The sequence below is a fragment of the Propithecus coquereli genome, unplaced genomic scaffold (assembly GCF_000956105.1).
Source record: "Propithecus coquereli isolate 6110/MARCELLA unplaced genomic scaffold, Pcoq_1.0 Scaffold15, whole genome shotgun sequence".
Taxonomy (NCBI): Eukaryota; Metazoa; Chordata; class Mammalia; order Primates; family Indriidae; genus Propithecus; species Propithecus coquereli.
In genome coordinates, this window is record NW_012139413.1 from 4,472,532 (window position 1) to 4,488,252 (window position 15,721).

General features: G+C 37.4%; 1 protein-coding gene across 1 annotated transcript; it reads right to left on the reverse strand.

Moving 5' to 3' along the window:
- Window positions 1-366: 366 nt before the first annotated feature.
- Window positions 367-13,184, reverse strand: EIF5A2 (eukaryotic translation initiation factor 5A2). The gene is made up of 5 exons (XM_012640191.1): window positions 13,129-13,184; window positions 12,231-12,430; window positions 11,571-11,675; window positions 1,902-2,033; window positions 367-1,318 (listed from the first exon to the last, which is right to left on the reverse strand). The coding sequence occupies exons 2-5, from the start codon at window positions 12,393-12,395 to the stop codon at window positions 1,259-1,261; spliced, it is 462 nt and encodes a 153-aa protein (XP_012495645.1). The 5' UTR covers window positions 12,396-12,430; window positions 13,129-13,184; the 3' UTR covers window positions 367-1,258.
- Between the last annotated feature and the right edge of the window lie 2,537 nt (window positions 13,185-15,721).

Genomic DNA, 15,721 nt, shown 5'->3' on the forward strand with positions numbered 1-15,721 from the left:
CTAAAATTCTGGAAATATTAATATACAAATGACTCAAAAGATTAAATAGAAATACAGTGGTATCACCTAAAATAACTTTTAAAATAATTCAGCTTATATTAATAGAATTCTTTCCTAGTTATATTTCACACCAGTAACTGAATAAAGTCACATGATAATCAAAAATACATATACTTTAAAATAAGTTAAATAACAATATATAAAGTAACATTTCTTCCATGATTCACTTTCATTTCATTTTAGAAAAAATATAGATAAATTTAACAAACATTCCAAATCAATTAAAGGTAAGAATTCCCAGTTTTTGTCTAACAAATAGTTTAAGGTAAAAAAAAATGTACTTAAAAATGGTTGGAAAGGAGTATTTACTGATAAATACCAACATGGCTGGGAAAAAAGTACTGTGTAGTATCCAGTAAAGCAAGTCATTCCTTTAAATGTCAGTGGGTGGAGGTGGGAGGCAAAACTTCAAAGCCAAAACACAACTAAAAAGCCACTTTTCATTTTTATGCTGACTACAAAGGCCTCAAATAAAAACTTATGGCTTTAACCAACCCTCTTTGCTATTGCCTTTTGTATATTCTTTAAAATCTGACTTGCTCACTTTCACCCAACAGTTCAATATCCCTTTGTTAACCACAAAAAGATACTAAAACCACAGGAGGTTATATTAAGTCTGCCAACAATTTGGCAAAGAATAGTATGACCAAGATAATATATGTGGTTGCACATGGCCAACAAGATAACTACACTTTTTGATAGCATGATTTTTGTTTAAGGATTTGTGTTTGCCACACACAAGCTGAGCTGTGACAATTCCAATCCATAATCTATATATTTTGTGATATTAAATCTGAAATTAATGTAGAGCAATTCAACTTCAATACCGTTATATGCTACATTGTTTGATTTAAAACCCTGGTTTATTTGTAATTTAACTAAAATGCAGGAATGATTTGCTCAGACAAATCACATCTGCTGAAGCTATCTTATCTGTTTCTTAGACTCACAGACTGAAAACCACAGGAACGTTACAGGAAAAACACCTACAAAACTAAAAAATAAAAGAATTACACATCTTGACAATTTTTTAAAATTATCAATTGCCTGCAAAACTAATCCAGCACAACTTCAAAACAATTACAAAAAGAAATGAGGTTGCTTATGAAGGCCATAGCTTTGGTGACAACTTAGAATCAAACTTTAGATCTGCAGTTGATCCAGACCTAAATAGTTTGTTCATGCCTGATATTCCCATTTATTTGCAGGGTTTTATGGCTACAGCATATTCTTCACTCATTGCACACATGACAGATACCTAGAAGGAAAAAATGTAGGCAAAAAGTTATTCAGAAGGTAATACATATAGAAGATATATTTAGTTCACATATATTTTTATATTTGTGGATATTCTGTACATACTGAATTTAGAAAGAGTATTCCAACATAAATAATCAACTTTCTTTACAGTTTTCTGAAGTAGAATTTTTCAAACTGTGGTTTGTAAAACAATTTCCAGGAAATAGGAAGAATAAGAGCTATAAATGTTTCAACACTTACTAGATATTACACTTCGGAAAGTTGTAACAGAGTAAATCTCCCTCACTCTTTAATATTCCGTTATACCATCATTTCTTATCCTTAAGGATAGTTCAGATGAAGAGCCTCAAAACAAATTTGGGGTTGACAGTGTTTATGTAGCAAAAAATGAACGTCAATACTTCTTTGGTAATGGGTCTCTAAGAGTATTATGGAAAAACTGCCTTACAGAGATAATTTTCAACATTTCAACAGTATTTTTAAACCACATTCCATGTATATTAATAGTATTTTATGTTAACTAGTTTAGGCCAAAATTGTATTAAATGGTTTAAAAAAACAATCTTCCTGTAAGTCTTTACCTGTACATCTTCACCTGCATTGTATTTTCCTTCTATTTCTTTGCCCAGTTCACCTTCTGGCAGTTTAAGATCCTCACGAACTTCACCAGTTTCTGTCAGCAGGGAAAGGTAACCATCTTGAATGCATATCAGCTATTAGAAGAAATTATATAATTTGTACTGATTAGATTATATCCACTCCTCCAATGACTGCATAGTTAAATTGTAATCCACATTAATTTGTATAAATACACAGTAATACATTAATATTCTTGGTGTCTAAAAGTGCTGAAAATACAAAAGTATAAAATATGCACAGAATGAAAGTATACATCTACTCCTCCCTACACCCCCCCTGCCCCACTTAATCTCTGCATTATTAAACAGTTTAGGCTTCTTTATACTGTATCCTGAAGCATTTGCATTGATGTGCACAATGCAAATATAGTTGCTTTAAAAAACTGGATATAAGTATTTTTCTTTTTTTAAATTTTGTGTGTATTTTTTCAGTAAGCTGTTTGACTTAATACGTCTTAGAAATCTTTTCAAATCAGAACATAAAAACCTACCTTAGTCTATTTAACTACTACACAACTGCATAGATATATTGTAACTGATCTAACCATTTTCCCATTAATAAACATAAAAGTTATTTCCAATTTTTCCATGTTACAAACAATGCATTTTATAATTTTATTATGAACAAAGTTAAATGGAAAATTTTTGGTCTCCAGCTCACTGCTAACAACAGTTTTTCTTTTTTAAAAACAAACACTAGCTTATTGATGACATTAATGAAACAAAGCCAGTCATCAACCTAACTTGGGATAAAATATAAAGCATTTCAAATGTAAAGATGTATAAATATCATATTAAAAATCTAGTCAAACAATGTATTTATAAACAATAAATTGTTATATGAAATAAAAGTTTTCAGAAATAAAACTAAGTTACAGAAAAATAAAATTAAATAATGAGATTGAATTACTTGATCCTTTAAATTAAATTATTAGGAAATCTTAAAATCTAAAGAAAAGTTGCGATAATGCAATGAAATCCCATATCCTTTACCTAGATTTACCCATTGTTAACATTTAAGCACATGTGCATTTTTCCTCTCTACATATACATGCAATATATAAAATGCAGATCACAAACATTCTTATTTTTACTGAACCATTTAAGTTTCAAAGATCATGACTTTTCAGAAATAAATACTTCAGTGTGTTTTCCCCAAGAACAAGGATACACTCTTATATACCCACAGTTTATTTTTCAGAATCAGGAAATACTGATAACCTATTATCCAATATATAGTCCATCTTCAAATTTGCCAGTTGTCCTAACATTGTCCTTGATAGCAACTTATCTCCCCAACTCCAGGATCATGATGTTGTATTTATCTGGCTGTCATGTCAGTTTAGTCTCTCTTAATTTGAACAGTTCCTTCACCCTTTGTCTTTCATGACATTGACATTTTTGAAGAGGACACGTTCACTGTTTTATAGCATGTTCCTCCGTTTGGGTTTGTTTCATTCTTTCCTCATGATTCAGGTAATGGATTTTTGAAAGGAATACTACACAAACTATGTGCCCTCAGAGTATCATATCAGGAGGCAATTATGTCAATGTGTTCCATTACTAGTGAGCTTAATTTTGATCACTTGGCTAAAGTGGTATCTCTCAGGACTTTCCACTCTAAAGATATACTTTTCCTCTTTGTAATTTGCAATCTTAAAAAAAAAAACCAATAATGTCATTGTCAAATCTCAGGCATATTTTTGTGCAAATTTTTCCACCTTTTCTCAAAGGCCTTTCTGACTATAGAGTTGGAAGGAGAGGATGGTGAGGAGACTGTTACCAGCCAATTCTAAATATTTCCTTCTGATCCTTCACCTTTAAACAAATCTACTCATTTGATAACGTTAAGATTTTTTTGTTTGTTTTTTTTTTGAGACACAGTCTCACTCTGTTGCCCTGGGTAGAGTGAAGTGGTGTCACTGCAGCTTCCTGCAACCTCAAACCCCTGGGCTCCAGTGATCCTTCTGCCTCAGCCTCCCAAGTAGCTGGGACTACAGGCAGTGCATACCACCAAGCCCAGCTAATTTTTTTTTTCTATTTTTAGTTGTCCAGCTAATTGTTTTTATTCTTAGTAGAGATGGGTCTCATTCTTGTTCAGTTGTTTAGTAGAGGCTGCTCTCAAACTCCTGAGCTCAAGCAATCCTCCCACCTCAGGCTCCCAGAGTGCTAGGATTACAGGCGTGAACCACCACGCCCGGCCTTTAAGATGTTTTCGAACAATTCTTTTTTTTTTTTTTGGCAGAAGGAGTAGTTGTTGCAGGGAGACAGCAGAGGACAGGTTCAGAAAACTTTAAATAGAGGTTCTGGGCATGCGGTGGTGCACCATGCTCCTGAACAGTGTAGATTATACTGGTATCAGAATGTGGGATCTTTTATTTCCTACTAAAAGAATCCATGGCTTCTTGGAAAAATGGATAATCCCAGGTCCAGAGCAGGAAGTGTACAAGGTAAACATGGAGCAAGCTGTTATACTAGAAAGCAAGGCACAATCAAAGACCATTATGCTCACATGAAAGGAACTCAGGAGTTAACTTTGATAGGGTCCCACTGGCCAAAGACAAAACAATTTGAGAGTCAAAACGATAGGAACTACAATTGATTTAAACACAAATATGTTTAAACGTTTCAGATCATACTGAAAAAAACATTTTGTTGTCATCTTCAGGGGATGCTAGGAACCAACTCACTTTAAAGACAGGTAATTTGGCCAGGCATGGTGGCTCACGCCTGTAATCCTAGCACTCTGGGAGGCCAAGGCGGGTGGATCGTTTGAGCTCAGGAGTTCAAGACCAGCCTGAACAGCTAAACTGTTTAAGAGACCCCATCTCTACTAAAAGCAGAAACAAATTAGCTAGACAAATAAAAATATATAGAAAAAATTAGCCGGGTATGGTGGCGCATTGCTGTAGTCCCAGCTACTTGGGAGGCTGAGGCAGAAGGATTGCTTGAGCCCAGGAGTTTGAGGTTGCTGTGAGCTAGGCTGATGCCACAGCACTCTAGCCCAGGCAACAGAGCAAGACTCTTGCCTCAAAACAAAACAAAACAAAACTCTGGCAATTATAGGGAAGGAATCAAGTATTTATACTGCCTTTCATATAAATATATTTATATATACACACATGTACACAGAGTATACATACTATACCTCAAGATAAACAAAAAAAATTGATTAAGTTTCTTTTTATAGAAGTATTCTGGTAAGAAAAAAAATGAAGGAATGATAGATCATTATTTTGTCTCTAATAAATTAATGGATTGAGGCAATGATCACACAGCTGATAACACCTCAAAAAGAAATAATAACCATTATTTAACTAATAGTTGCACAGAATATCACCTATGGAATAGTACTGTTAAAGAAAGAAAGAAGAAGAAGAAAATAAAAATCTAAATTGAATCTGACCAAGCCTTCACATCTTACTACCAAGTTTCAGGAAACACAAGGGACAGAGAACATGTTAAAAAATAAGAAAGTGCACTTAGATAAATTCAGACTGTGGGAAAGTCTACAGAACAAATGATCTAGTCTCTTCATTAAAAAATTGCAGAGAAACAGAGAGAGATAGAGAGACACCCTAAGTGCACATGTGAAAGAGGAGAATCTATAGATTAAAATAGATTTAAGAGATAGACCAATCAAATGAATTGTGTGGACCTTATTTAGGCCTGATTTATTTTTTAAAAAAATACGATTAGGAAGTTAAGAAAATGTAGACACTGATGGGATATTTGACGATATTAAGGAATTATTTTAGATGTGTTAGTGTTTTGTTTTTTATAGTTCTTATCTTTTAGAGATGCATAACAAAATATTTGAAGATGAAATGATATGATGTCTGGAATTAGCATCTGAAAAGGGACTAAGCGTATACAAGGAACTCAAACAACAACAAAAACCAAATAATTCCATTAAAAAGTGGGCAAAGGACATGAATAGACATTTTTCAAAAGAGGATAAACAAAAATCAATATACCAAAAAGATAACTTGCACTTATATGTTGATTACAGCATTATTTACAATAGGAAAGATATGGAATTAATCTATGTATCTATGGATGACTACATAAAGAAAATGTGATATATATATAATGGAATACTATTCACCACCATGCAATTTATGCATGTAATAAAATTACACTTGTATCCCATAAATTTATACATATAAAAAAATCCCAAATAATCAAGAGGTAGAACAGGAAGCAAAAATAGGTGTAGGGTGTAGATGAAACAAGATAAGCTACGTATTGGTAATTGTTGAAGCTGAGTGATGGGTACATGGGATTCATTATACTGTACTTTGAAAATTTTCACAATAAAATTAGTTAAAAAATTAAATTTACTTAAAAAAAAATTAAAATTACTTAAAAAACAGAAAAATGCCATGGAATATCAGAATTCTAGAAGGAGCACTGTAACCACTAATGCTAGGAGGCACAGCGAGCTAAGGAAGCAAAGCATGATCTAAAAGGAAGGGTATGGCAGAGTTAGTGACTGCAGATTCTGTCCACGATGTAGTCAGAATAAGAAAGCACACTGACAAGGAGGAATTATAGGGAAAATTTTTTTGCTTGCATTTGTAATACTGGTATACAACAGAAGGCTGGAGAAGGTGTCATCACTGTAGGTGCCTTCTTAGCCCTAATTTCTGAATTTAATTTTGTTTCTCGATGTATTTCAAAACAACCAGACTTGTTTTGGTAATACCCCTATTCCTTTCCACTTCTTCCTTCTTTTCCCCCGGCACTCCTGGACTACTTCCTTACAGTTGCTAGTCCCTGGATGAGACTGAATGCTTAATCATTATTATTACACATCCTAAGCAAAGAACACCATCATCAACTGGGGTGTTATCTGAACCACTAAGCCATGCAATTGGGAATATAGAGCAGTACTCCAGCATCAAATAGAAGTAGCATATATGAGATCAACTTGAGCAGGTTCTAAAGGCACAAACAAATTGTATAAGTGGCTCAGATTCAGAAAACACCTGCTCCTACCACACTGACACTTCTCCCTCGACTCATACCGGTGGCTTTTTGGGGAGTTCCCTACAACCAGTTGACTGAAAAAAAATTCAGAATGGTTTCTAGATGGTTATGCATTACATGATGACACCATTCACAGGTGGGCCTGAAAGATAGTGGGGCTGGGAAGAACTTCAAGCACTAGAACTGAAAGAAGAGAGAACCAGAGGTGTGGATTTATGCTGATTATTGGCAATAGCTAAGAGTTTGGCTGAAAGGTTAAGGGCACTAAAAAAACAAGACACAAAAATTGCTGACAATAAGGTCTGGGAAAGTGGTAAATGCATGGACCTCTCCAAAAAACTAGAGAATGTGTCCATATGAATGCTCACCAAAGGGCATCTGCTACTGATGAGGCTCTAAATAATTAGGTGGACAAGATGATTCTCTCTGTGGATGCCATTCAGCTACTTTTTGTAGCCTCCCCAATCCTTGCTCAATGGGCCCAATGACATAGGCTTTCTCTCACCAAGGCTGATCTGACTACAGCCACTGAGAACCTCACGGAAGAGACCAATACAGAGTCCTGGATATGGCACCATTCCCCAGGGGGAACAGTTAGCCATGATAACATTGTACTCCTTCCATCATGGAAGTGGTAGCAATTTACCCTTATTGCAACAGATTATTACCCTACATATGGATTTGCTTCCCCTGCCTGCAGTGCTTCTGCTAAAATACCATTTAGCTTTATAGAATATGCCTCATTCCTGTCATAGTATCTCACATGGCATCACTTCTGACTAAAAGAGTAATTTTATATGCATAATAATGAAGCACAGGACAATGCCCAGAGAGTTGACTGGCTCATATAGTCCATCATGCCAAAACTGTTTGCCTGTGTGGACTGGCCTATTGAAGACTCATTTATGGCACCTGCTGGATGATATTTTGTTGGCCTGGCGTGCTGTTTTGCAGGTTACAATATATTTCAATATATGGTGCTATTTTTCCCATAGGTAGAATACACAGGTCTAGGAACCAAAGGTAATGGTTTTTCTCACTAATACCCTTACTGATCCTGTAGTAAAATATTTCCCTCTTGCCCCTGCAATACTGAGCTCCACTGGTTTAGAAGTTTTCTATTCCCAAAGAAAGACTGCTTCCATCAGGAAATACAAGGATTCTACAGAACAGGTAAAAATTATAAAAAGACTTTAAAAGCTCAAGGAATTTATAGCATCATCATTTTCTTTGTCATTATTGTTTTAAGTTGCAACAATATCTCAAAGTCCAAAAGATAGACCACTTATTTGAAGAATATGCTAGGGTTTAATAGTCATAGTTTTGGCAATTCACCAATAATCCAAAGGTATACAATATGAATTTAATGTGTCCTGTAGTAATTAATTTTCCTTCTAGAAAGTGATCTTCGAATGACAGATAAAACTTGAGTGAATGCAGAAAAGACATTTAACTTGTGGTAGAGTGCACAGCAATACATAACTTTCTAAAGAAATATGATTCAACAGAGTACTGGCATCTGAATAAGCATTTCTATATTTACGAATTTGGAGATTCCCAAAGGTGTCTGTATATATTTGTATTTTATACCATCCCTGAGCCCCAGACAAAGTTAACTACTTCAGGGAGAACTAACGGTAATCAGCAATTCTAATCCAAGCTAATCTTGGAATAGACGAGTCAGGAGACAATTTTTCTTTCATTCTGAACTAATTTTAAAATACATAAAATTAAAACTATAAATATTAATATGTTTCTTTTCCTAAACAAATATTTACTTTTTAATTATTAAAATGAACAGATATACATATTTCACTTTAGCTGACTGCCAAATTGGCACTCAAAATATTGAATTCAGCAAATACAAAGGACAATACACAGCCAAATAAAGGACTATACATAGCCAAATAATAAGAAAAGTAGGAATTTAATCAAGGTACTTGGATAGGTGAGTGAAGACCACGATAGCACAATAAATGTAAGTGGAAAGTCACACAGAACAAATTTTTAAAAATAAACAGAAATAAGTATTCTATGCTGACTTGATAATGAAGAGAATGTGAACAATGAGTTCACTTACTATGCCAGGCATTGTTCTAGTATTAACTAATTAAGCTTCAAAATAGTCCCCTGAGGAGTTTACTATTCACATCTCCACTTTATAAATAAATAATACATAAAGAAATGGAGGCAAGAGAGGTTAAGAACTTGCCAACCAAGGTCACACAGCTAGTTAGTACCAAAGCAGGGATTAGGACTCTGTCTGTCTGGCTTGAATTATCTCTTGTCCACTCTGTAGCATGGACTACATACCAATGGCTCCAATTAAGGTCAAGTGAGACATTTGTCTTGGGTGCAGAATTTAAGAAGACACCAAAAAACTTACAGTGATCAAATAAATATTTTAATGTAATATCTTAAAAAATTACAATAAATGCAAACATTCTATGACAAACAAAATTTTAAATAAAGACAGGATCAGATTTACTGGTTTTTCCTTGTGCCTTAGGTTCCTATATGGCTTAGCATTATTACTAGTCTTGTCTTTATTTAAAATTTTGTGCCTGAGGCAAGGGCCTCCCTTACCTCATTCACCTTACCCTAGTCTGGACCCTACTATATACCAAAATAAAACCCAAACCAAATTTTTCCTTTATGCTAAATCTTGTGCTGCAGTCAATGAGTGGCTAATTTTATCATAGAAGTAATTATCTGAACTGCTGATACCATCTTTCTGAAACATGTAACAAGCAAAAGCATTCTGCCTTGAATGGATATTACTGAATATAATGAATATTAAATATTCAAAGCCTTAATATTTTAGGGTGAAAAGAAAAACACATTTTTGGCAAGAGAAAATTCCTTTTTTTTTTTTTTTTGAGACAGAGTCTCACTCTCTTGCCTAGGCTAGAGTGTCGTGGCATCAACCTAGCTCACAGCAACCTCAAACTCCTGGGCTCAAGCAATCCTCCTGCCTCAGCCTTCCAGGTAGCTGGGACTACAGGCACGCGCTACCGTGCCCGGCTAATTTTTTCTATTTTTAGTTGTTTGGCTAATTTCTATTTATAGTAGAGATGGGGTCTCGCTGTTGCTCAGGCTGGTCTTGAACTCCTGAGCTCAAGCAATCCTCCTGCCTTGGCCTCCCAGAGTGCTAGGATTACAGGCGTGAGCCACCGCGCCCCACCAGCAAAAGAAAATTCTATGCTCAGCTTAAGTCTGCTGCACTATCCTTACCATACTGAATAATCACATATGCATCTAACAAATGTTTATTGAGCACCTACCATGGGCCACATCTAGATTTGGTGCTCCAACAATAATGAAATGATTAAGTGGAAGTTTTAGACAGGACAAAGAGGGGTAGAACTATTTTTTGGTAGATATCTACTTATAAGGTATTTATGGGATACATTTTCTCATTTAATCCTGTTTTATAGATGGGAAGACAGACTCAGAGACATTGTGTAACTTGTCCAAGATCATCCAGCTACAAAGTGGCAGAACTAGATACAAACCAAGATCTACCTGACTGAAACCACTTGCTGGTATACTAAGACAATTCGAATTTCTACAAGGACTCCAATGCAACCTAAAAAACATTTATGATAAGTAGGAAAGGGAAAATATAAAACTGTTTACTAGATTAAAACTACATAAAAATATGTTTGCATGTGGATAAAGAGTAAAAGGAAATCATTGGGTAATTATAGTTGATAGCAACATTCTTTAAAAATGTATACAATAAAAGGTATAGAAAAAATCAGTTTAAGTTGAATTAAAACAAATCTAAGTGTCAACTTTGTATTTTTGACTATGTAAAATGACCAGACATGAGTTTGATCTTTGGTATGCTTTATACAGAAATTGAAGACTTTCAAGAAATGCTTTAGTTATGATTAATCTGAGCTTCTATATCCTGAGATCAACTGGTTATCATTAATAGTCCAAACAACAAAATGCTACCATTAAACATAACTTATCCAAATGTATAATTGGAACTAAACTTGAAGTTTACACATATAATTTAACAAAAGGTCAAAGCATGGTCACTGAATATAAATAAATTGATTACATAGTTTTTGTATCTTCTTCACAGTATTCAGTGACCGTGTACTTTATCCTTTATATTTATGGCTTTCGATTTATTTTCCTATTTAAGAATATCAAGTTCTGACTCACATTCATTAATACAAAAACTTGGTTGGTAGGAACACGCATTTCAGTAGTTTCTTCAAAGTCTTAGGTATGATCAGTGAAAAGAAACAAAACGACCAGGACGGAGATATCTGAATTTGAAATATTTTACAACAGAGAGAATAGTAATTTTACTAAACACTCAACTTAGCCACAATATGCAGTCACTTGGCCTGAGGAACACTGAGAAGTGTTCAACTTTTTTAAAATGCAGACTGTTATAAAATAGGAAACTAGTAATAATCCTGGATGAGGTACAAGTGTTAAACATCAGGATCTAGTTCTCTAATTTCTAAGCAGGTTGGTGCCTAATAATTAGTTAGAAAAATCCACAAAACTACTCTTGGGTTTTGTCAAATTACAAATGATAGTACAGTATTGCACCTTTAATAAACAAGCAACAGTCTAAAGGAAATTAGTGCTTACTTGATAATCATTTCTCTTAATATTTGGAACATCCATATTGTGAGTAGAAGGGCAAATATCTTCATATTTTTTGCCAGTGAAAATATCAATTCCAACAAGGTGAACCTAATAGAGAAGGAGAACAGGAAACCTGTTTAACCTTTGCCAAGTATGTCACTCATTACATATAAAAGAGCACAATACCAATGCTGATTATGACAGATTTTTTCTCCTCCTTCCAAGGTCATCTAATTTTACTTTCTTAAAAAAAAAAAAGTAGTGGTCATAAAATTAAGATGCAGTAAATAACTAAACAGTATCATGACATGTCAGAACCCAATGTAATATATAGTCCAGTAATTCAATTATAAGAGTACATAAGAAAAATAAAGTTAGGTTTCTTAGAACTATTAGGACAGGTTTTCTCATCTGTAAACGGAAGAGATCTTCTAGGTCACCAGGACTCAAAAAAGTTTCAGTTCCCAGTTAATGAAAGGGCCCAAGAAAGGACTGCTGCTACCTTTAAATACTCAAAGCAACAGATCAGCCACTAATTGTGAGAAGGGGAAAAAGGGTGCTTATTACAAAATTTTAAGCATAGAAATCTCATGATCTTTAATGGAATACAAATAATCAAAATCCCAACTCTGAAGCCAAAGACTGACCTGGAATGGCACTTACCTTGGCATGACCGTGCTTTCCAGTTTTGGAAGTTGACATCTCCACTATTTTGCATGGTCGTCCTTTGAGCACCACGAAGCCGTTTTTGCGCAGGGCCGAGCACTGCATAGGGTAAGTGCTGGAAGCCCCAGCATCTCCAGTAGTGAAATCAATTTCGTCTGCCATGGTGGGCTGGGGAGATGGTAGTTTTTCCGTGGGAACTACGCAAAAAGTTTGTGTTTGCTTTTTAATAACGGGCATGCAGGCAGGGAAACGTCTCATTTCGGACAGGTTAGGTGCCAAGCATCATAGGCCCGTTATTTTTGAATTTATAGAACACCCACCCAAGACCAGTAGGCACTTTCTAACTGGCCTCTACAAACTTTTCCAGCCATCAGTGGGGAGGGAAGTCGCAGAGGAACTCGCTGGAGGTGGGGAGGATACCCGCCTTGGGCGCTCACCCGCAGGGGAGAGCAGGTCCCGGCTCCTACCGCCCAGCCGAAGAAAAAGCCGGCGACCTTCCCGCGCCGCGCCGCCCGGCCCTCTACCGCCGCCCCGAACCCTACTGCGGGGAGCCCAGCCCAGGCCGCACGTCCCCGCAAAGGATGGGGGATAAGAGGACCTGGCCAGCAGCACCTGGCCCTCGGGTAGCCGGCGCACACGTCGCCCTCCAGCCCTCAGCCGCCAACCCGGCCGCACCAGCGCCCCCTCTTCTGCCGGCATCCCCGGCTCGGCCCGGCCCGGCCCGGCCCGGCTCTGCCCGGCCCCACAAGGGCCTGAGCCCCAGCGGGTCCTGCGCTCGTCACCGTTCCCCAATCCATCCTTCCTCCTTCCCTCGGTCAGAGCTCGGCTCCGGGCGCCTTCCCGGGCCCTGCCTCACTCTGGCCCCAGCCCCACCAGCTTTTCCCCAGGTCTTCACCTTTCCTCAGGGAAACAGCGCCTTTCGCCTGAGCACCCAAGCAGGTCCCTTACAGCTGCGGCGGTGGCGGCCGCAGCAGTTCCAAGACACGGGGCGGGGCCGCCACACTTTCCACACCCCGGCTCCCCGCCCTTTCCCGCCCCCACCTTAGCCCCACTTCCGGGATAGGCCCTGGAGCGTCACAAGCACCGCCCTCTCGTGCTACCATTGGCTACTAGGTTCCCGAGGCCCCGCCCAGTCACGTGAAGAGCGCCCTGGCAACCCCACGTGCTTCGGATTAGTGCACTTCCGGCGTGGAGAGCGCTTCTAGGAGTCTGGCTGCTGAGGGCAAACTCGCCGTCAAGGAAACTTGCTCCTCCAACTTTCAGGTTTGTTGCGTCCGGGTCCCAGTCCACGTTAAGGGGAACCAAGCCATGCCCTCGGTGGCCCCTGCCATTGGGTGCGTGGCGGTTGTCACGTGACGGGCATCAGAACTGGCGAGGCGCGCACAGCGGGTGTCCCAGGTGTCTGTAAAGGACACTTTGGATTCGAGCTTCTGGTTCAACTTACGCCCTTCCTTGGGGTTCGAATCCACGCTTGTTTCTGGAATAAGAGCTGAGATACAGTATGTTATTACCCGGCTCCGCACTGCGGGCTCTGCGAGGACCCAGCCAGCCCATGGTAAGATTCTGGCAACGACCACCTCCAGTTGCCCCTCTAGGGTCAACAGTGCTCCCAGGGGTGGGAACTCCAAAGTATCCGCAAGCTTACAAGCAGCAGTGAAGTGACTTAACCCGCTTTTCACACCAGAAGCTGTTATGGAGTTGTGGAGGCGAAGGGTATCCGACTCCTGCCGCTTTTTCCGTCTAGAAAGGTGTTCTGTCAACTCAGCCTTTCTTTCCTCTTGACATTGGCATTTTTTAGGGTTGGGTTGTCTTCAAAACCATCCTAGAGCCTATAGGAAGGTTCCTAAGGTTCCTGCATCTCCTTTTCACAGTTCCATTTCACATTCTCCTACCTTGGAGAGGTGATCTAGGAAATTGCTTCCTACTCCACACCCCAGTTTATGTGGTCCTGTGATTCATATTGCTGTTTCATGAATAATCCTATTTCTCTCACAACTATGACTACAGTTTACACATATATTTCACATGAATTGTCCAATTTAACCTTCACAGTGAGTGACCGCCCATAAAATGAATTCAGCCTATAAATATATGAAAGAGCCAGAGTAGAACCCGGTTCATGAGTTCACTCTGCTTTTCCTTATACCACCTAATCTTTCCCTATTACTGTCTTTAGAATGATTGCTAAAGTGTATTTAAATAGTATTTATATTGGCAGGTGGTGTACTAAATGTTGTATGTTATTCCTTTAATCTTGACTTTTACTCTCTATTTTTTTAACCATGTTCAAGTTATAATTTATATAAAGTAAAATTTAGTTTTATGAGTTTTGAAAAACATAGTTATATGTAACCACCCTATAATCAAGACACAGAATATTTCCCTCGTTTCAAAGGTTTCCTTGTGTCTTTTTGTGGTCAGTCCCTTTGCCCCACACACAGCCCCTTCCAAATATTAACAGCTACTCTTTTATCTGCATTTTTAGTTATGTAAAAAGGCAGAGAAAAATTAAGTAATTTGCTCCAAATCACAGAGCAAGTCAGCCAAGATTGTAATCTAGATAGCTTGGCTTTGAGGTCACTGCTCTAACTACCACCATTCATATAAGCTTTGGATTTGGAATAAAATGATTAGACTTCATTCATTTGACAACTATAATTGATTCTCCTGAAGTCACTAGAACACTGAATTAGCAAACACTGAACCATTGTTCCTAGAGGAAATACAGGGTTAGGTTCCTGTGAGCCTCTGGACACAACATTTTCATTAAGTGGTCAATATGTGATCTTGTTTTATGTGTTTCTGTTTAAATACACAGTATTTACTATATATTGTTGACTCATTAACATTGAACCTGTGGCCAGTAGCACTATTAATTAATACCTGAAGGTAGCTTATTTAACATTCTTTCTCTGTAAGACATACCATATCCTTGTGCTTAGGTATGCTAGACTGCTCTTCAGCATGGTGCTTGGAGGCCATTTTAAATAGTGAAATCACCAAAGGAAGTACAAAAATCTGGCACTAAATAGACTGAAAAGAACACTTGTTTAAATTCTGACAGCTGAAACAAGAAGGCAGAGCTCTGCTATGTTTGACTCCAGCTAGCAAAATCTGTATTGGATGGCTCAAATCTCTGTGCATGTTCCCAAATGACTTCAAAAGCAAAGTATTGATTTTGGGATTACAAGTAAATTTTATGAAGTGTACAGATTTGCAAATATGGAATCCAAAAATAATGAAGATCAACTGTGTGTATTTTAGCACCCTTACTTCTGAATTACTATGTTGACTAAGACAGCCCCTTGTTCATAAGGTACTTGCAGCCTAGTGCAGGAATTTAAAAAGATAAAACAAATACTAGTGAAGAAATAACTATAAGGCTCTAAAAAAAGGAGCTCTTCCTAACCTAGTCTAATGCTGTTCAATTAAAATATAATGTAAGCCACATGTAATTTTTAGTTTTCTTTTTAACTACATAAAAATGA

Bases quoted from the DNA above. Each gene is read 5' to 3' on its own strand.
- EIF5A2 (XM_012640191.1), bottom strand. From the start codon at position 12,395: ATGGCAGACGAAATTGATTTCACTACTGGAGATGCTGGGGCTTCCAGC. The intron at 11,676-12,230 runs GTAAGTGCCATT...CTTCTCTATTAG, and splicing joins GAAAGCACGGTCATGCCAAG to GTTCACCTTGTTGGAATTGA. The intron at 1,319-1,901 runs GTAAAGACTTAC...TTTTCCTTCTAG, and splicing joins ATGCAGGTGAAGATGTACAG to GTATCTGTCATGTGTGCAAT.